The 22,577-nt window shown below is 42.0% G+C and overlaps 1 protein-coding gene across 4 annotated transcripts in view; it reads left to right on the top strand.

Annotated features, from left to right (window-relative positions):
• GRM8 (glutamate metabotropic receptor 8) overlaps positions 1 to 22,577 on the top strand; it is a 582,131-nt gene that overhangs the window by 136,624 nt on the left and 422,930 nt on the right. For all 4 annotated transcript variants that reach the window (XM_079994148.1, XM_079994147.1, XM_079994145.1 and 1 more), the window contains exon 3: positions 1,787 to 2,003. In XM_079994148.1, the coding sequence (XP_079850274.1) occupies positions 1,787 to 2,003 (217 nt within the window). The remainder of the gene's footprint in view (positions 1 to 1,786; positions 2,004 to 22,577) is intronic.

Below are 22,577 nucleotides of genomic sequence, written 5' to 3'. Positions count from 1 at the left end.
GTTTGATATATTTCATTTATGGACGTGGCTCAGTTTGGAGACAGTGCTCAGTTATACTTTCACGGGTCCCTTGATTGACTTAGCTTTATGATTTATGTACTGGAATATTTTACAGGGGTTTATAGGACTGTTAGTGTCAAGATAAACTCATAAAATTTACAGCTCCGAGCGAAAGTCATAATTTTTAAGTTGTAATTTTTATTTAGTAGCATTGCCGACAGCAAACATTATTGACAAAAAAACCCCCAAGAACCCTTCTTGAAATGTACTTAGTCATTCCCTTTGGAAACAATATATAGAAAAAAACGTGGAGGAGTGAAATAATATCCATGTTTTTGAGGACCCTGAATACAAATTAAAAACTAGTTCCTCTTTGGAATAATCAAGCTTTGGAATACTTTTTTTTTGTCTTTAGAAACATGTGTACTTTGGGTTGTATTCATCTGTTTTTCATGCACAACACCCCAGGTTCAGTTCTCTTGCATCTCCAGGTAGGACTGAGAGAGAACCGAGTCTGAAATCCTGGCAAGGCAGTCAGTGCGGACAAAACTGAGCTAAATGGGCCAACAGATCTTACTTGGTATAAAGCAGCCTTCCTAACTAAGTCCTACTCAGAGTAGGCCCCACTGAAATGAATAAACCTCAGTTATTGAATATCTGATACACTTTCTATGAAAAAGAAAATTAACTTGTAATATCTGGATTTGAAGATTGAAATAATATTGGCTTTTAGAAAATAGTTGGTTGTCAATTTGAGTGAATACTTTGAACAAGTTACTATATTTAGCTGACAGACAGGGAATCAGAAGTCTTTTTATCCTCCCCCTCTTTCAAATTTTCTTTTTCTTTCTTCTGTTTCTTTTTTCCATCTCCCTTCTCTTTGCTCCTGTTTCTTTTAAGATTAGATTTTTAAAATATTTATTTTATTCTTGTATATTATAAAAAGATACTTCGTATCGGGTATAAATGTTTGCATGTCTGTTGATGTGTATCCATAAAATCACAGGTTTATTATTGGTATTTGTGCCTCAAAAGATTTACAGAAAATTTCCAGCTTAGTTTTGATTGCTAACTTTAGTTAAAGCAGATGTTCAATGTTAGTTAGACCCAGAGTCCACAGATAGCTTTCTGGGTCATGTGGCCAGCATGACTAAACTGCTTCTGGCACAACAGGACACTGTGATGAGTGCCAAAGTGCACAGAAACACCATTTACCTTCCTGCTGCAGTGGTACCTATTTATCTACTTACGTTGGTATGCTTTCGAACTGCTAGGTTGGCAGGAGCTGGGTGCCACACCCCATAATGAAGTCTGACTGGACTTAACCACCCAGTGGTCTTTTACCTTTACCTTATACCCTGAGTTGTTTGTTGTTTAGTCGTCTTAGTCGTGTTCGACTCTCCATGACCCCATGAACCAGAGCATGCATTGGAAACTCTCACTTCCTTCTCAAAACTTCTCCTATTTTATGTCCATGGAGTTTTCATGGCAAAATACAGGAGTGGGTTGCCAGTTCCTTCTCCAGGTGGATCACATTTAGTCCAAACTCTCGGCTAATGACCTGTCCGTCTTGGGTGGCCCTGGATGGCATAGCTAATAGTTTCTTGGAGTTATTCAATCCCCTTCGCCATGACAAGGCTGTGATCCATGAAGGGGATACCCTGAGTAGACCTGTTGAAATCAAGGCGCTTCCTTTGTGGATGACTTACATTGGAGATCACACTTGGCTTGTAATTTACACTTCAGAGATGTAAAAACTACCTTTGTTCTGTTCCTCCCCCTGCAGATACCTCAAATCAGCTATGCATCTACAGCACCAGAGTTAAGTGATAACACCAGGTATGACTTTTTCTCCCGGGTGGTCCCACCCGACTCTTATCAAGCCCAAGCCATGGTTGATATTGTGACAGCACTTGGATGGAACTATGTTTCGACACTGGCTTCAGAGGGGAACTATGGAGAGAGTGGCGTTGAAGCATTCACACAGATCTCGAGGGAAACTGGTAAGTGGACATCAGTTTTTTGTTTTGTTTTGTTTTGTTTTTTTAAAAGCAACAACTGTGTTTAGAGCTGGCAAGTTGGTAAACTGTTGAGCTTGGTTCTGCCGGCTTAGACCTGCATGGAATAATTAGCCCCTGCAGATACCTTTTGAGGGAAGTTGTGCATGTGGTGGCTGGTTTTGTTTCTCATTTGTCTCTCAGTGTGACATTTTTGTGCCCAGTTAGGAAGGAAATGTTTTGACCAGGAACCCATGTAAATTAAAAGTGGCAGTCACAAAAGGCAAGCTAATTCCTAGGCCTGGTTTGGAAGGTAGCAGTGGTAGTTAAATCTTTGATGGTTAACAAGAGATGAGGATGCTGTGGCGTCTCTGATTTCTCTCTTGAACTCCAATTCTCATCAACCCAGGCAGTGGTCAAGGATGATGGGACCTGTAGTCCAACAAAACCTGAAGGATCACAGGTTCCCCAGCCCTGACGTAGACTGTGTATGTACCTCCTATTGCTTCAGTGTGCAATAAGACAGGGTCATTAAGTACTTTTATACTAGAGAGTGGGTATAAGAATGTAGTGTTCTCAAGGATATATGGCTCCCTCATGACGTGGTGACTACACTAGGTTGTCTTCTGGATTCCACAGGTCAATTGTGAACTTGCAGGCCTCACATTCCACACACACGGTGAGCCTGCCTTTCAGTGCTTTTACATTGGCAAATGGTACCTCAAACACTCTTTGGGCAATACAACACATCGAGGAGAGGAAGAAAAATATGCATTGTGTGATAATCAATAATTTTAGGTGTTTAAGTTCTACAATTGGTATACCTGTTCCATTGCATTTTATGAAGTTCTTAATCTTGTCCATCCATTTCCCCCTTACGTGACTAACTCATAACATACCCTAGTTCTTAAGTCATTAGCATGAGGTGCCCCCCCTTCCACCATTTCTTTGATCTTTATCTTGTGCTCATTAGAGTTGTTCCTTTTTGTCTGGGAAATTGGGTCTTCTTGAAGAACAATGGATTTTTTAAGCCTCCATTAAATGATTAAAGAGAACAGTGAATGGTGGGTGTGGTGGTTGCGGCATCCTGAAATATGCAGCCATGAAGTTTAATTTGCTCAGTGTCACTCTTGCAACCTATTCTCAGTGAAACTCTCACTACAGAGAATCACTCAACATACTTGCTACTTTTCCACCCACAGTACCTAGGGCTGATGAGGTGGAGTGAAGCATCCTGCTTTGGGTGGTGGAATCCTATGGGGCAGTGCTTCCATCACTCCCCCTGACACGGTTTTGCAAAATCTCGCTGGAAGCTGCTATTGTGCAACCCAAGTAAGCAAGGCTTAGGCAGTGTGTGTGTTTGTGGAGAAGGGTGGCATCTTCCTGTTTTGCCTCAGATACCAATATGGGATGGGCCACCCCTGATTGGGTGGGGGAAGTCTTGGGCAAGCTGCCCTTTCCCCAATTCCTTCAGTGTGAAGTGTTGGAGATCCCTTGTGAGGTGGACCAGTTTGAGAGAGCCCAGAGGCCAAGGTTACTTAGTGACCTTTATGGGTGAGTGGGCATTTGAACCAACAAAGGTGATCCAACAAAGGTGGAGTAGCTGGTTGTTTTGTAGAAGGAGTGCAGAGCTGCCCTCTAGTGGCGTTTCTGGTGTGTGTGTGTGTGTGTGGGCAACAAACTTGGGGCCATGCGAGTGCACTGGTGGAGCCAATCCACTGATCCCATGGTTGTACCCACACAGCTCAGACATTGCGACCACCCTGCAATGTTGGATAGTTGGTGCCTCTGAATCATTGAAGTTGCCATGACCAAAGAAAACAGGAGTGGAGGTTAGCAGAAATGCAGTTCAGCAGCTGAAAAAGCTGTGCCTCAGAAGAAGAAGAAGAGGAGTTTGGATTTGATATCCCGCCTTTCACTCCCCTTCAGGAGTCTCAAAGCGGCTAACAATCTCCTTTCCCTTCCTCCCCCACAACAAACACTCTGTGAGGTGAGTGGGGCTGAGAGACTTCAGAGAAGTGTGACTGGCCCAAGGTCACCCAGCAGCTGCATGTGGAGGAGCGGAGACGCGAACCTGGTTCCCCAGATTACGTGACTACCGCTCTTAACCACTACACCACACTGGCTCTCAGAGATCTCGATTGCCCAGTCACTTGTATTCCTCTTCATACACAGATATAAGAACACAGTTTTCTCATCACAATTCTTAGCGTATTATCAACTAATGCAGACGCTCCTTGGGATATTTATTGGAAAAGTGTGCTTTTTAAAAGCAACTTTGGCTCTCTCTGGACTCTCTTGTTTTTGTCCAGGCAGCACCTTCTCTATCAAGCTACACCCATCCCTGGCTTTACTCTACCTTCGCCTTTCTCACTTGCTTATATATTTATTTAAAATTTATCTATTTGGTTTTTCAAATCAAAATTCTACAGTCACATTATCCAACTTACAACATAAAAACAAGATTCCAAAGAATCTCCTGGACTTCCCTTCCTCTCCTATGTAGGTCCTATGGTCAATCATTTTCTCCTGCATCTTTTATGATAATCCAAAACTTTTACCTCTCCATTGTGTCCAAAAGTCACCATTAAACTACAAGTGATATTCCCATCCTACTCATGATTTTGACTGTTTACAATGGTCTTTAAGATAAGTTATAAATTTTCCCCATTCCTTATTAAAATTTTGGTCTTCCTGATTTCTGATTCTTCTGGTCATTTTGGTAATTTTGGCATAGTCCATCAACTTGATCTGCCATTCTTCTCTGGTCGGGATTTTATCTTCTTTCCATCTCTGGGCCAATAACATCCATGCATGCTTTTGCCTGGTTGCAATGTGTCCTTTGATGATTCCTGGGTGGAGGATAGGAAGGAAAGGCATTTATCTGCATGTAGAAACAAACACCTGACTTTTGCAAGGCTGGAATGCAGCTTACAGTACAAGGGCAAAAGTCACCTCTTTTGCTCCTTCCCCTCTTCCCAACACTGGCAAACAGTCTCCAGATAGTTGCCCACTAAGGAAGGCAGAGCTCTGGCTAAAACAGGTTCCTCAACCCCTTGTTTAACACTATGCAATTTTTGGAAAGATTTTTGGATCTTCCAGGTATTTAACAGCTTGCTGATGAACAGAATGGGAACTGTTTGAAGGACTGGTCTGGTGACTTAAACAAAAAACCCCAGCTCTTAGTAAAAGATGAATAAATTCTGTATCGCTTTAGGTTATGATAATCTGAGCCTTTAAACATTTTGCAAATGCATTTGACTGTCCTTTCTCCTTGTCACTTCTTTAACTATGCGGAAGAGAAAAAGGAACGGACTGTCGGTTGAAATGCAGCATAATGAAAAGGTCAACGCAGTACCACAATAACATGTCACAGGTTTATATTAGGCATCTGCAAAGATCACATGTAGTACACATCTGAGCTGAATATTAATATTTCCTGGGACAGTGGTGGCAAATGGAAGTGAGAAAGTACTGATTCTAAAAATGCCCAAATGTGAAGATGCAATAAAACAGGGGTGTGGAGTGTTAGGCCTCTCCCTAGACCTCATTTCCACTCCTCAGGACACATTCTTCACTTGACCATAATAATAATAATAATAATAATAATAATAATAATAATAATAATAATAATTCTTTCTAATTGGGTTGCCCCAGCCACTCTGGACAGCTCCCAACAAAATATTAAAAACACAATACAATATCAGCCACTAAAAACTTCCCTAAACAGGGCTGACATCAGGTGTCCTCTAAAAGGCAAATAGTTGTCTATCTGCTTGACATCTACTGGAAATGTGTTCCACAGGGTGGGCGCCACTACTGAGAAGGCCCTCTGCCTGGTTCCCTGTAACCTCACTTCTCACAGGGAGGGAACTGACAGAAGGCCCTCGGCGCTGGACCTTAGTGTCCAGGCTGAACGATGGGAGTGCAGATGTTCCTTCAGGTATACTGGGCCGAGGCCGTTTAGGGCTTTAAAGGTCACCACCAACACTTTGAATTGTGCTTGGAAACATACTGGGAGCCAGTGTGGATCCTTTGGGATTGGTGTTATGTTGTCCCGGTGGCCGCTCCTAGCCACCAGTCTAGCTGCCACATTCTGGATTAGTTGTAGTTTCTGAGTCACCTTCAAAGGTAGCCCCACGTAGTGCGCATTTCTTCGCATCCTAGGCATTTTTGACTGTCTGGTATGTCTCCTTGAACTCTGATAATGGTTCTTGCTTCTCTGGATAGACAGTTGGGAAGAGTGCGTGTAGAAACTACACACTACTGTACAAATATTTTTTTTTATAAATTGGTTGCTCCACCTGCTTTTGCCTCTGGCCCCACCCATCTCTGGCATGTGGCCCTCAGAAGGTTGTTCAAATGGGAATGTGGCCCTCGGTGTGAGAAAGGCTCCTCACCTCTCAACTAGACTGAGCTTTCTGGTGTTTCTTGGAGGGCCAGGCCAGTGGGCAGGGGATAAAAATGGGCAGCGGGATAGGCATCAGCAACAGCCCTTGTCATTAATGAAATTAAGGGGGGAAAGTACTGTATTCTTCGCCCCATAAGATGCACCAGACCATAAGATGCACCTAGTTTTTGGAGGAGGAAAACAAGAAAAAAAATATTCTGAATCTCAGAAGCCGGAACAGCAAAAGGGATTGCTGCACAGTGAAAGCAGCAATCCCTCTTGCTCTTCTGGCTTCTGGGGTAGCTGCGCAGCCTGCATTCACTCCATAAGACGCACACACATTTCCCCTTACTTTTTAGGAGGGAAAAAGTGAGTCTTTTAGAGCAAAAAATAGGGTAAGTGACTTTTCCCAAGAAGCCAGAATACTTCTTCTTGTAGACAGCGAAATCCCAAAGAAAACCTCAACAGTATTTATACATGTGACTACAATGGCAAGGATTCTCTATGCTCATAAATGGAAGGAGGCGAGAAGACCCTCAAAGGAAGAATGGTTGGTGAAAATCTTGCAATATGCAGAGATGGCGGAATGGATGGCACCGACAAAAGATACAAATTCAGAACCTTTTAAAGAAGACTGGAAACCCTTTGTAGCCCATATAAAAAGTTATTTCCCATAAGCAAAAACCACAGCGGGGTTTGAAGTGTAAGAAAACAACAGAGTATATCCAGAGACTTGTTAGAGAGGATGAAATTAGATAAGACGGAACTATGAAACACAATTGTATGTAATTTGAGTTATAAACATCGATTTTGGGTGAGCTGGGAAGTCAATACAGTAGTTTTGTTGAATGTAATGGTTGAGTAGCAAAAGCAACTCTTTAAAAATATTTTTTATTGAGTAACAAAAGTAACTTATGGGGGGGGGGAATTACACACATACACACACAGGAACACACACAATGGCTCTTGCCAAAGGAGGAAGATCCAGCATGCAGCATCCAGCGAGCTGAACTATCAGGACCATCTCTCTTCCCCTGACATGATGGGAACATGGAAGAGTTGCCTTGATCAAGACATCCCTGAAGACGAATGGCATTTTTACCAAGCTCTCACTCGGATTGCCAGAGCTGTTCCTTTTCCAGCATTTCCTCCCTTTCCTCGGTTTATCAAAATGTTTGTTGGTAAATTGAGGCTTCCTTCTCCCTAATCTTTCTCATATATATTTTTGTGCCTCGTTTGAGCATCATGTGTCCCAGAGAAGTGACAGCCAGGGAGCCTGAGCCGCAAGCAGGGAAAAGAGCAGCGGCTGGCCTTTCATTTCTCAAAGTCTGGCAGCGGAGAATGATTAAACAAAGTCTCTCTAGGGTGCTGGCTTTTTTTGCTTGGTTCGGTTATTGCAACATTCTTATTACAAAATCCAATCCATCCCCTTAATGGGATGTGTGGAATGCTGGAGGACAGGTTTTATCCCTGCTTGTGGCCAGTGAAGCATCAACATGAGTCTTGATGGGAAGTAGCTGCCTCCTTTGACAGGCGGTTAAGGGAGAGAATAAAAAACGACAAGGCAGAATGCTCTGGCTTATTATTAAGGGGAAACATTTAGCACCTTCTGAACTCTCTCTTACTCTCTGCTCATAATACAGAGAAGCCGGATCATCTGTCAGTGGGAAGGGGTTGAGTGGGGTGTGATTGTGTAATTGTTCTGCGGTTTGGAAAGTTTAGAGTTGTTTGGGAAAGGGGTTATTCTGCAGCTATGATGTGCAGTCCAGATCTCACGCTCAACACATTGTCCTTCAGGCATTCTGCCCCACCTGCATTTAGAACAGGAGTGAGGAAATTCATTTTTTAAAAATAATTTTTATTAAGTTTTCCATTTAACAATCCAATCATATCACATTAATTATTCCAAATTATACCAATACATATCATAAAGTCCAAATATTTTTCCAAAATATAATTTTTTGTTGGGGCTTCCCATGCTTCAATTTCAGTAGGGTCCAATCATCTCATATTTCTGCTGCTTTTAGTGTTCACCAGTCCCATCTTTCAATTTTCTTGTTGTTATCCTTTTTTTTCTTAATAGCCTCTGAGTTGTTTCCACAGGCGAGTTAAAGTAAGCAATATTATGCTTCTGTGTGAACTTTGTAATGCTCTTCCTTTTTTTTTTTTTAAAAAAAAAGCTGGTAAGTCTTTTGTTTGCAATAAATCTTCACATGCTGATCCAAAAGTCCTCCTTGGGTGGCAGACGCCATCTTTCTCAGTTCCAATGAAATAAAATCTAGGCGTTTTCTCATTAATTTTCCCAGGCAAGTTGCACCATAAATTAGCCTTCCAGGGAAGATTTGCCAAGTCGAACTTAGAATACAAACATGATAACAGAGTAATGGCAACATAGTCTGTCTCATAATGGCGCATCCCGATTAAAAACTGCGTCACAAGAGAGCCTTTTATTTTCTTTCCAGATATTTCCAAAAACAAAGGCTTTAGTTAATATTTTTATTTCCACACAGTTTGTTTTCCAATCTCACTTGCTATAGGTCATATTGACGGTTCTTCTAGGAGTGAGGAAATTCAAGCCCGCAGAATGAAAGCCTCTCCATCTGACTCTTGGGACTGTCCCCAAGCCATGCCCCCTCCCCAGCCACAACACCTTACCTAGGCCACACCTCTCACCATTTCTGCTTCACACACCCCTTGACTGTTTTTGTCTGCCTGGAAAGTGCCCTTGAATGCTCATTGTGCCTCCTGCTTACCTGGCAGAGAAGGACAGAGACCTACATCACACAGAGCTGAAATTCAGATCGGTTGCTCTGCCCCCTTTTGTTGTCGACCACACTTGCTTTCTCGCTTTTTCTCTGCCCAACACAGGCATGTGCACTCCATCTCTGTCGGGATGTTTATGCAGAAGAGGATGATGATGATAAGAATAATATCAACAACAATTTGTTATATGCCGCCCATCTGACTGGGTTACCCCAGCCACTCTGGCCAGCTTCCAAAAAATTAAAACACACTACAGTCATACCTCGGGTTACAAACGCTTCGGGTTGTGTGATTTCGGGTTGCACACTACGCTGAGCCCAGAAGTACTGGAATGGGTTACTTCTGGGTTTCTGTGTGTGTGCATGCACAGTAGCGCCAAATTGCAACCTGCGCGGGTTGCAAAGCTGAGGGTTGCGAACGTGCCTCCCACCCAGATTATGTTCGCAGCCCGAGCATCCACTGTAAGACATCATAAATTAAAAACTTCAATCAAAAATTAAAAACCCTGAGGCCAAAAAGGGTTCTCCCACTCCTGATTACATACCCTGCAAGCGGCCTGATTTTCCAAGGACAGTCCTGGAATTACAAAGCCATCCTAACTTCTGGTTTGATCCCAGAATGTCCCTATTTCCCCTGCCAATGCTGTCGCCGCTGAGCTCAGGAAGGAGGATGAGCTGGTGCTTGTACCAAGCAGTGGCGGTGGTGAGGGAGCATCCCATTGCCTCTCCATGGCTGCTGCTACCGGCCCCCTCCCTTGGGCAGCTTGTAGCGGTTGCGTGTGAGTGAGTGAGGAGGGGGAGAGACTGCCACCACCGAGGCCCAGCCCCACAAGGTGGCTCTGAGGGGAGGCAAGAAGGCAGGGATTCCCTGGGTGGGAAGAAAGGGGGATTCAATCGGAGCGCAAGTAGTTTTGATTTTTTTTTAAGTTGCTTTGTACATCCATGTCTAATATTGCCCCTTTCTATAAATTTATTTATTGGTGTGCTTTTCTTTTCTTTTTGTGAAATAGACCCAGTGTGGTGTAGTGGTTAAGAGCGGTAGTCTCGTAATCTGGTGAACCGGGTTCACTTCCCCGCTCCTCCACATGCAGCTGCTGGGTGACCTTGGGCCAGTCACACTTCTCTGAAGTCTCTCAGCCCCACTCACCTCACAGAGTGTTTGTTGTGGGGGAGGAAGGGAAAGGAGAATGTTAGCCACTTTGAGACTCCTTTGGGTAGTGATTAAGCGGGATATCAAATCCAAACTACTACTACTACTACTACTCTTCTTCTTCTTCTTCTTCTTCTTCTTCTTCTTCTTCTTCTTCTTCTTCTTCTTCTACCAAAGAATGAAATAAAATAAAATTGAGATTAAGGGGTTTTCTCAGGATGGTGGAGGGCATGTGCGTTGTGTCCCATTGGTGTCATTTGCTTTTTTTCTGATAGGACATGCTCTTTGTTGGGAGTGTGGGGAGACTGAAAATGTTGGGGGTTGAAGAGGGTCAGTTGCGGGTGGGGGAGTGAGAAATGACCCTATTTTCACCTGAGGAATGTTGGAGCATATGGACTTAGTAGAATCCGCCATTCTGGTTGAAACTGTAAGTCAAGAGCTTTGTCTGCTTGGCTAGCAAACTAGCCACTGCTGTGGTTGGTGGGCAGGGAAATTCTTAGCTGACAGGAACATGACATGCATAATGAGTTTACTAATTGCTACAGCCAGGAGGCAAAAAAAGCTCACCATGGGAATGCTGGTCCTCTTGCTGAGGGCAATATCTTCTACACGTTTCTAAAGCTTTCCATGTGAGATGAAAGAAGTTGGTGTGAGTTCTCAGAAATGAGGAGCGAGAGATACAGTGGGAAGGATTTTGTTCCAAATTGGGAAACAGTTTGTTTCAGGATTATAGCAGTACCTTGGTTCTCAAATTTAATCCGTTCCGGAAGTCTGTTCCAAAACCAAAGTGTTCCAAAACCAAGGTGTGCTTTCCCATAGAAAGTAATGCAAAATGGATTAATCTGTTCCAGACTTTTAAAAAGAACCCCTAAAACATCAATTTTGCTATCTAATGAGACCCTTGATGCATAAAATGAAAGCAATAATCAATGTACTGTACTATAATATAAATAAGAATGTACTGTAGATGATAAAAAATAAAATTATTATTTTTTCTTACCTGCACTGATGATAGTCATTGTTTGGATGGGGGGCTTTTATCCATTTCCGCAGTCACACAATCAATCAATCAGTAGGTGAACTTGGTTCCACACAGTCACTAAAACAAATTAACCAAAAAAGCCTCAAAAACAAAAACACAAATTAAATATTAGAAACAAAATTGCCAAACTTAATCCGTTCTGAAAGTCCATTTGATTTCCAAAACGTTCGAAAACCAAGGCGCAGCTTCTGATTGGTGCAGGTACCCCAGAAACAATAGCCGACAACTGCATCGGACATTTGGCTTCTGAAGAACGTTTGAAAACCGGAACACTTACTTTTGGGTTTTCAGCATTTGAGAACCAAAGCATTTGAGTACCAAGGCACCACTGTACTATGTATGGATGGGAGTCTTGAACATGGATGTTGGTTTGGGTTGGCAGTGTGAGTAGAAAAGGAAGTGTAGCAAGAAAAGGGCATGAGGCCCTGCAGAAACAAAAGGTCTGTAGATCAGAAGAGAAGTGCTATACCTCAGTGTTAAGATCATCTCTTATGGATGCAGAAGACTGTACTATCTGAAACCCTGGAGAGCTGATACCAGTCAGTGCAGACCATACTGAACAATGTAGATGGATCAGTCGTTTGACTTCCTATAAGGCAGTATTGTATGTTTCTATTGTGATCTGAGAGAGTTGGTGCTGCTGCATGTGTTGTGTAGTGCAGCAATCCCAGGAAGCCATTTATAGCAACACAGTGGCTGGCTCTCTGGACATTGTTGTGTCACTTCTGTGCCCTGTATAAGACTTTGTACACCCTTGGAGATGTACAGACAGTAATTTGGTAATGCAACCAAATTGTAGCTGGTAGTGTGATAGAGAGATAGATAGATAGGTAAATGATAGATAGATATGCATCAGCTTAAATTTTGGAGAATATGTCTTGAGAGTATGTGTGCCTGGGAAACCCAAAGTATGCAAGAAGACATTAAACATCTGTACTGCTGGTTGACATCTGAAATGTTTGAAATTAATATATGGCTGAGGGAAAAGTCCATACACGTTCCAAAATTTGTAAATGTCACTATACGTACCTGAAAAGACAACAATAATTTTGCACTTAGCAAGAAATATTCTTTTTAGTTTGACAGGTGGGCGATTGGCTCAAATGTTTTTAAAGACTAATATTGCCTTTTTCTTTAAATAGACAAATCCCTGGTGATAACAGGGATCTTTGTAATCTTTCTTTTCTGAGGCGTTTGTGTTGGGAAAATTGTAAATGAATTTGTTGTGCTTGAATTTGAAGATAAACGATTACTTACACTGTCACAAAGCAAAAGCATTTTAACACAATGTCATTATAACTTTTGTTCTTTCCCTGCTGAATGTGTATGAGATCTCGATCAGAAAGGTCTCTCAGTAGCAGTGGGGACTTGATAAGCCATCTCCACCCCCACAAGTCACCGTGTCGGCCAGAATCTCAGTCTGGCCTTGACTCATATAGGATAGTCTTTTGGGAAAGCAAATCAATGAATGCTGTTGTGCCAGCAGAATCTGTTGATGTAGCTAGGACTGTCCAATTTTTCATCCTTCAAAGCTGGTAATTTTATTTTTATATTCAATATTCAACACACTTGTTCTTTCAGTGCAGAGACTTTGGGCTACGCAACACAACTTTCCCTCCTTTTCCTCTGCTAGTGTGTCCCCTTGACACCCCCTAAATTTGTTCCAAAGTCTTTCCTAATCCTCTGGATCAGATATGGGGAGGGCCCAGGGCAAACAGAGGTAGAGGAGAGGGAACACGTTCTGTTGCACCATCAGATAGAACATATAGTGCATTGGCTACTGCCTAACATTTAAAGCTCCAAGATCCCAGTTTAAGGCTATGCACATGCCATAAAGGTAAAGGTAAAGGAGCCCTGACCATTAGGTCCAGTCATGACCAACTCTGGGGTTGCGGCGCTCATCTCACTTTATTGGCCGAGGGAGCCGGCGTACAGCTTCCAGGTCATGTGGCCAGCATGACTAAGCCACTTCTGGCAAACCAGAGCAGTGCACGGAAACGTCGTTTACCTTCCCGCCAGAGCAGTACCTTTTTATCTACTTGCACTTTGATGTGCTTTCGAATTGCTAGGTTGGCAGGAGCTGGGACCGAGCAATAGGAGCTCACCCCGTCGCGGGGATTCGAACTGCCGACCTTCTGATTGGCAAGTCCTAGGCTCTGTGGTTTAACCCACAGCTCCACCCGCGTCCCTGACATTCCCCTTATTCCATATATCCCCACCCAACAGCTTCAAACTGTGGAACTGGTACTGTTACATTTGCACATAATACAGTCGTACCTTGGATCCCAAATGCCTTGTGAGTCGAACGTTTTGGCTCCTGAACGCCACAAACCCAGAAGTGAGTGTTCTGTTTTGCGAATGTTTTTTGGAACCTGAACATCTGAGGCGGCTTCCGATTGGCTGCAGGAACTTCCTGCAGCCAATCGGAAGCCGCGCCTTGGTTTCTGAATGTTTTGGAAGTTGAACTGACTTCGGGAACGGATTCCATTTGACTTCCAAGGCACAACTGTACTTGTTCAACAATTGTAAGAAATTAACACTTTGGTGTGGCAGCAGCACATTTTGGAACTCACAGCCTATTGACAGCAGGCCAGCACATTTACTGTACCCTTCTTGGTACCTGCTAAAAACATTTCAGTTTACCTGAGCCCATTCGGATATATAGAATGCTGACATGTTCTATAATCTGGTTAGGAACTTATCTTTGCTTCTGTTTATTTTCATTGCTGAATTCTTTTTGTAAACAGTTTTGAGGTGTGTATTCCCCCCCCCAGTCAATAGGTATATGCATTTTATTAAATAAAAAACTGATAAAATTTAAAGTAAGCTCCATATATTACTGTGGTTTGTTGAGGATCATGACAATTGTGGCTCTGGGACAGGTAAACTGCAGTTCTCAGGATTCTTGTGGTGTGTGTTTGGTGTGGATGCAGCCTGTGTCAGTAATTCCCAATATGATAAAGGGTCTGGAAATGGTTGAATGAGCTGGGTATGCTTAGCCTGGAAAAGAGGAGACTGAGAGGAGATGTGATATCCATCTTTAAATATCTCAAGGGCTATCACATGGAGGAGGGAACAAGCTTGTTTTCTCCTCCTCTGGAGGGTAGGACTCAAACCAATGGCTTGAAGTTTCAAGAAAGAAGATGCTGACTAAACATCAGGAAAAACTTTCTGACAGTAAGAGCTGTTTGACAGAGGAATGGTCTCCCTTGGGAGGTGGTAGACTCTCCTTCCTTGGTGGTTTTTAAGCAGCGGTTGAATGGCCATCTGTTATGGGTGTTTTAGCTGAGATTCTGGCATTGCAGGGATTGGATTAGATGACTCTCGGGGTCCCTTCCAACTCTACCATTCTAAGGTTCTATTAATTCTCCTGATTCTGCTTCTGCTGCTGCATAGCCTTGCTTTCCATAAAACATAAAAGAAGAGGAGAAGAAGAGTTGGATTTGATATCCTGCTTTATCACTACCCAAAGGAGTCTCAAAGAGGCTAATATTCTCCTTTCCCTTCCTCCCCCACAACAAACACTCTGTGAGGTGAGTGAGGCTGAGAGACTTCAGAGAAGTGTGACTAGCCCAAGGTCACCCAGCAGCTGTAAGTGGAGGAGCGGGGAAGCGAACCCGGTTCACCAGATTACGAGTCTACCGCTCTTAACCACTACACCACACTGGCTGTATGCAGGGTCTGCTCCAGGTCAGATCTTCAGCCTGGAGCTGGACTCCATCGATGAGTGCATTTTAACTTGCAAACTGTAATTAATATGAAATATCCAAATTGAGCAACAAAGGCTTAGGTACATGTGAATCATCGCCACACAAAACTCTCCAGTGCATTAATATTGCAGGAGCATTAAAAAGAATTCCGGGGAAAAGAATTAAGCAATTTTACCAGTCATTGCAGAACCTGTTAAAAGTGCAACATATTTTTTCAGAATCTTATTGCAAAAAAAAAAAGGCTATTTTACTTCTTACTCTTGCTGGTGTTAATAAACATAATGTTCTGCTACTTCAGCAAGGGGTTCAGCCCTCCCCTCCAAACTGTTTACTTGAGCGTAAGACATCTGCATTAAAAACTATGCACAAAACTATACTTTGCAGTTCAGTTTAATTGGATTTCCCTCTGCATCCTCGTGGCAATGCTGAAGGGAAAATATCCCGCCTTTCACTTAAGGGAATGATGATACCCACTTCCCATTAATTTAAGGAATATAGTTTTGACAAGCTTGGCTTATGTGATCAAGATCTAAAAATTAATTAATGGAATTAATTAGAATATATCATTTCCTCACCCTCTGAGACAGGGCAAAATTGGGATATTCTCTCTCTCTTTTTTGTAAGGCCTTATAGCCTTAATTTAGTGATTGCAATATGTTTGCTGGTTCTTTAATGGACATGTGTAACTTTCCACCTGCTAGGATTCACCAATTTTCAATGCATGATGAACATGTTTCATTAAAAGTTCATGAAAAGTCCCTATATACCATATATACAGTGGACCATCCAGATACGAACTTAATTCATTCCGGGGGTCCTTACATACGCCGAAAAGTCCACAACATGAGGACTTCCATATGCATGTCATCTCCCGAGAGAACAAGCAGCAAACTTATTTTATGTGTCAACTTAAGTATAAAAACCACCCAATGGAATGGTCTTCCCTTTCCTCCCCTGCACTCTATTTTGGGGGAATCTCCCAAACCTCCAAAGTTAATTTGGGAGAAGCCTGAGGGAAGAAGAGGAGGGAAACCCCATTACGCTAGTAGGAATCTTTGAAGCTGGCTTCCGCTAGCGGAATGGGGTAGTTGAATCCAGTCCAATACGTTTAAAATAAAGTGTGTATTCACTCTAAATTGCTTTCAGATGATGGTATTCTGGAAGGCTGAATCTGTACAGTCCTGGCTCCCCTTCAAGGAATAAGGATTTTGGCACTGAATTCCTTCCGTCAAGATTTCGCTGATAATGTTTTGTTTGTTTTACTGTAACTGCTTCTGTGTGCAGTTTTTGCCTGGATGAAGTGCATGTTTACAGAAAATTATAAAAGGGGCTTGCAATAAAATGTTGCAGTGTAGAATGCTCTCGTTCAGTGTTCCAGCGTGCTATCAATGCTCTCTTGATTGGTTCTTTATTCCTTCTCTGCTCCCAGTTGCCCATTTTCCCCCACTGCCAGCAATAGACACCTAGGATTCTGTGGCCATTAAGCTTGCCTAAATTGGCTGTGTTTGATTATTATTTTTTGCCCTTCATATTTACCCCCTTAGATGTTCTTTTTCTAATCCTGAAAACCTTTTGGTTTCCCTAGGTATACCTCTAATTTTCCAGGGGTTCCCTATTAGCTAAATAGTCTTTGGCAGTGACATTAATGAAAGTTGTCCATAGGTGCTAGGGATAGACAAATCAGCTTATGTCTGTCCAATTTCATTTTTCCAGTCATAGGTCTGTTCTGTGCTATTCTATGCATTTTTTTTCATTGTAGATAGGGCTGGGCGATATATCAATATATTGTCCAAAACCAGTTTGAAGTCCATGTCATGATATTGGTTTGACTGGCAATATATCACAAATCATGGTGTGTGTGTGTGTATGTGTGTGTGTATGCACTATGCAAAATTCACAATGTGGGGAAAAACATGGAGCCAGCCAATGCCTCTTCATAGCTCCATCCGTATTTTAGACATGATATATTATGATGTTTAGCTGGCGACATATCACAATGTTGAAAACCAGATATTGCCTAGCCCTACTGTTCACATCTACATGGTTCCATTCTTATTTCAGGCATCATGATATATCACAATATTTAGCTAGTGATATACCATGATGTTGAAAACCAGATATTGCCCAGCCCCAATTGTAGGCCCCATTGTGCACACTTTTGGATACATTTCCCCCAAAATACATATCTTTCGTAATGCATTTTCTTGTCAAATACACATTTTATATGCATTTAATCCGTAAAATACGTTCTTCCGTGTGGATGCCTCAAGGGAATCCGATCCCTCCCATGGGGGCAGCCAAGAAGCAGATAAACAAACAAACAAAATAGTTATTACCAAGTAATTTATTCACTACGCACAGAGAGAGATAAAAGAATGCAGTCTATCTAGGCTAATGGCGTTGCTCTGAGCACTGGCGGAGGAACGGGAGTGCAGAGGAAGTGGACTGCCCCTGGCACCACTATTCTGGTAGGGTACCATTGCGGCGGCCCCCCGATACAAGCCGTGCACCACACCCCCACAGGTGGTGCATCACGCTCCCAGAACACATGCCACGCCCCTGTGGGCAGCGCACCACACCCTCGCGGGTGGTGTACCACGCCCCTGGGATGCGTGTCATGCCCCTGCGAGCAGCATGCCATGCCCCCGGGAGGCGCGTCATGGCTCGGGGGGGGGGGCAGCCTCGCCCCCGCCTGCTCTCCGCCCCCAGTATCGGAGCATGCGGCTTCGCCACTGGCTCCGAGTAAAGTCCCACCCCGCTACATCATCCCTATTCTACTTCACCCCTGTATCGGCTAATCTGAGCCTTGTGCCCCTTAGCTCTCTGTTCTACTACCCTCAATGTCCGCCTGGTCCTGAGAGGGGGTGGTGGTCAGAAATGCTTTCCAAGGACACTGAATCTGTCAGCTGTCTGTCCCCTGGTGCTTCTTCTTTTTCCTGCTGTTCCTCTTCCAATAATTCCCAGCTTCTCTGCTCTGCAGCCTCTGAACTGTGCCCTTCTGCAAACCACTGTTCTAAATCCATACTGTCCTCCTATTCTCAGGAAGGTTCAGGAGAACGGGCATGTCTTGTTCACCAAAACCACATGGCAAAATCCAAGAGTGCATTATCTGAACAAATTATTCCTCCGTTCCTAATAGATGCACATTGCTGTTGACTTTAACTGAAGCTTTTTGTGCACTAAACCATTTCCTTCTATAAATAAAAGGGCGAACCATACTTTATTTTTTATGGCCAACTCACATAATTAACTGGAACATTGTTTGAAAGGAACCTGAAACAAAATGTATTAAAATGGGAGACATTCATATGTGCAAAGATTTCCCAGAATTATCTTCTGCTATTTTTTCCCAAGCAAATTTAATACATTTTTAATTATGCAATGTGATCTGTTTCCTGGGGAGTTTAAGAGAAGATAAATTACTCCCTAGTAATAAAATTGTGAGGCTTCTGATTTAGGAGGATACTGCATACTGAGAATAGCACTTTTCGTGACTTTTCTTCCTCATGAGAGGAGGAAAAAGCTATTCTTAAGAGGGGAATGATGGCTTCTACTGAAAACCTCTTTTTTTGCATGTGTCTGTGTGTGCACAAATAGTGAAGTGAAATTAGAAGACTTTGCAAGGTTGGTTAAATTTACAAAAACAGACCTTGATTTAGAAAGCATCTACTTCAGAAAATGGTTGATAGATTCATTAGGGATGGAAGGATCTGTCAATCTTCCTCTTTGTTTCTCATTTTTCCAATCTTAAATTCAGTTCTCTACACTGTGTAGCATTTTGCAGATAAAAAAAGAGCCCCCTGAAAAAGCACCAGCATTTCAGTGCCAATTTCCTAGTAAATATACTTTTATATGCAATTTTGACTTTTGTACATATTTTTGCAAGCAACTTTCCATACGTCATTTTCATTAACATTTTCATGCACACATTTTCCTAGGCATTCTGACTGCTTAACATAGACCAGATTCTATCTTTGTAGAAAATGGAAATGTTATGTTTTGCATTCTATTCTACAGTTTTTCTGTTGATCATCTATACAGTGAAATCACACTTCAGATTTGCTAAAGACTTCTTCTGGACTTCTGCTGAGAACTGGAACATTTTAAAACTTGTGATAACAGCTTACTCTCTTACCTATCCAAATGTTCTGTACATTTCCATTACCTTGAGAACTACTTATAGAGTTGCTGAAAATCAGTGCTAATTCTAGACTGAAAGCACCACTCTTCATTACTCATTTGAGAAAAATATGCATTGGTTTGTGCCTCTGTAATACTTAGAAAGACTGCTATGTCTCTCTCTTTCTCTTTCTGCAAAAAAGATGCCTGATTTAAATGCAAATTACAAGCTGTGATACAATCACTATAAATTGAGTTTGCAGCAATATGCATATTTTGTAGATTTTTAATTTTTTTTTAAAAAAAAGCTTTTATCCCTGGCTGGAAGATAAATTGTTTCTCCAGTTATGGAGATCTTTCTCTTTTACTTAGAAGTTCTGCTGTGTCTTCTCTGCCACTTTTGCTTTTGGTGCTGTGCTACAATGATCTGGATTTTAAGATTTCTGTTTCACTGAAATTCATTTAGAACTCATTGTTTCAGATGTTGAAATTCTATCTAAGACATTGGCATTCCCCATGCAATTCTTATTGGCCTTTTTGAAAATAAGGACTACCTCAGAGAGCGTGCAGAAATAGGGGGCAGAAAGTGTGTCCTTTCTTCGCTTCCTCTTTTCATGCTTTCTAATTATTGTGCATTTCTACCATGATAAGTTGCACAAGTCTGTTGAGTGTCACGCAGAAAGGAGAAACATGAGGGTTCTTTCAGTTTTTGAAAAGGATGGCTTAAATATAGGAACGTAACAAGGTAGTGATCTCTGTTCTCAAAGCCCAGAATACCAGGCTTTGAGAAGGACCCCCTAGACCAGGCATGGCCAAACTTGGCCCTCCAGATGTTTTGGGACTACAAATCCCACCATCCCTAGCTAACAGGACCAGTGGTCAGGGATGATGGGAATTGTAGTTCCAAAACAGCTGGAGGGCCAAGTTTAGCCATGCCTGCCTTAGACCAGATCCCAGCCAAGACCGGGAGGTGGAGGTGACTGGCTAGCTGGCCACCACAGATGGGAGCTGGGCCCAGCAGTGAGTAAGTGAATGAGTGGATGGCAGGTTGGGCCACCGGCCAGTCTTCTTCTTTGCCGATCACTCGTAGCTGAGTAACATTGCCTTCATAAACACGGTTTTAACAGTGAGTCCGTAAGTGACTGTGGACGCCAATTCTGGATCCACACGTCCTTCCACAGTGGGGACATTGGTTTCTGAATGGGAGTTGATTACGGTGAGAGTTTGCCAAGTGTGCCTTCCTTTTAGTGCGTTTCTCCCTTTTGTCCTGAGTTTGTCTTCAAAACCCATGACACTTTTGGTAAAGGCTGTTCTCCAATTGGAGCACTCGCAGGCCAGTGTTTCCCACTTGTCAGTGTTTCATAGAATCATAGAGTTGGAAGAGACCACAAGGGCCATCGAGTCCAACCCCCTGCCAAGCAGGAAACACCATCAGAGCACTATATACTACATTTTTTTGGTTTGCCTTGAGAGAGTCTTTGAACCTCTTTTGTTGACCACCAGCATTACGCTTTCCATTTTTAAGTTCAGAATAGAGTAGTTGCTTTGGAAGACAATAATCGGGCATCTGCACAACACGACCAGTCCAATGAAGTTCATGTTGAAGAATCATTGCTTCAACACTGGTGATTTTTGCTTCTTCCAGTACACTGGCATTAGTTCGCCTATCTTCCCAAGTGATGGGTAAAATTTTTTGGAGACACCATTGATGGAATCTTCCGAGGAGTTGGAGATGGTGTTTATTTTTTATTTTTTTAAAAAAATATTTTATTAAATTTTCATAGTACACAATATACATACAAGATCCCTTCACCAAAAAAATAGTACACAAAAAAGCCAGAACAAATACACCAAAAAACCATATAGAAAAAAGGAAAGAAAAAAGAAAAAAGAAAAAAGAAAAAGAAAAAAAACCAACCATTCAATACAATTTTTTTATATATAACTAACTGGACTTCCTCACATCTCCTTTACCCTGCATTATTTATATTAAAAATATCAGCAAATTATTACCTTGTTTCATACCTTATTTTGTACTTTCCAAATATTATACTTCTAAATTTAAGATAATTTTTATCATTTACTCATACCTTAAATTTAAACATATTGTAGCCTTAAATTTCGACCTTTTCTTACTTATAACTTAATTTTCTATTTTACAAAATCTATTTGCTGGAACTGAGATTTTCTAAATCGTGCAGATACTTAACATTCATACAACTTATATTGTTTTTGTAAATAGTCCTTAAACTTCTTCCAGTCCTCTTCCGTTGTTTCTTCTCCCAAGTCTCGGATTCTGCCAGTCATTTCAGCCAATTCCATATAATCCATCAATTGCGTCTGCCACTCTTCCAGTGTGGGCAAGTCTTGTGTCTTCCAATACTTTGCAATAAGTATTCTTGCTGCTGTTGTCGCATACATAAAGAAACTTCTGTCCTTCTTTGACACTTTCTGGCCGACAATGTCCAAGAGGAAGGCCTCCGGTTTCTTAACAAAGGTATATTTAAATACCTTTTTTAGTTCATTATAGATCATTTCCCAGAAGACCCTCACTTTTGGGCATGTCCACCAGAGGTGAAAGAATGTCCCCTCAGCCTCTCTACATTTCCAACATTTATTATCAGACAGGTGATATATTTTTGCAAGCTTGACTGGGGTCATGTACCACCTATATATCATTTTCATAATATTCTCCTTCAAGGCATTACATGCCGTGAATTTTATTCTGGTGGTCCATAACCTTTCCCAGTCCTCAAACATAATGTTATACCCAATATCCTGAGCCCATTTTATCATGGCTGATTTAACAGTCTCATCCTGTGTGTTCCATTTAAGCAGCAAGTTATACATTCTCGAAAGTACCTTAGTCTTTGGTTCCAACAGTTCTGTCTCTAATTTCGACTTCTCCACCTGGAATCCTATCTTTTTATCCAATATAAAAACCTCTTGAATTTGAGTGTAGTGTAACCAATCTTGCACCTTATTCTTTAATTTCTCCATGCTCTGCAACCTCCATTTGTCTCCATTTTTTTTCTATTATTTTCCAATATTTCAGCCAGCAGGCCTCCATATTGAGTCTTTTCCGGGCCTTAGCCTCCATTGGTGATAGCCATCTCGGGGTCTTACTTTCTAGTAAGTCTTTATATTTTGTCCAGACAATAAATATTGATTTTCTGACAATATGGTTTTTGAACATTTTATGAATCTTTACCTTGTCGTACCACAAGTATGCATGCCAACCAAAAGCATTGTTAAACCCTTCCAGATCTAGGACATCAGTGTTCTCAAGAAGTAACCAATCTTTCATCCAGCAGAAAGCTGCAGCTTCATAATATAACTTTAAATCTGGCAGGGCAAACCCCCCCTCTTTCTTTTGCATCAGTTAATATTTTAAATTTTATTCGGGG

Source organism: Podarcis cretensis (genome assembly GCF_951804945.1).
Source record: "Podarcis cretensis genome assembly, chromosome: 10".
Taxonomy (NCBI): domain Eukaryota; kingdom Metazoa; phylum Chordata; class Lepidosauria; order Squamata; family Lacertidae; genus Podarcis; species Podarcis cretensis.
The sequence above is the reverse complement of the archived record's forward strand: the minus strand, read 5'-3'. Positions and strand labels throughout refer to the sequence as shown.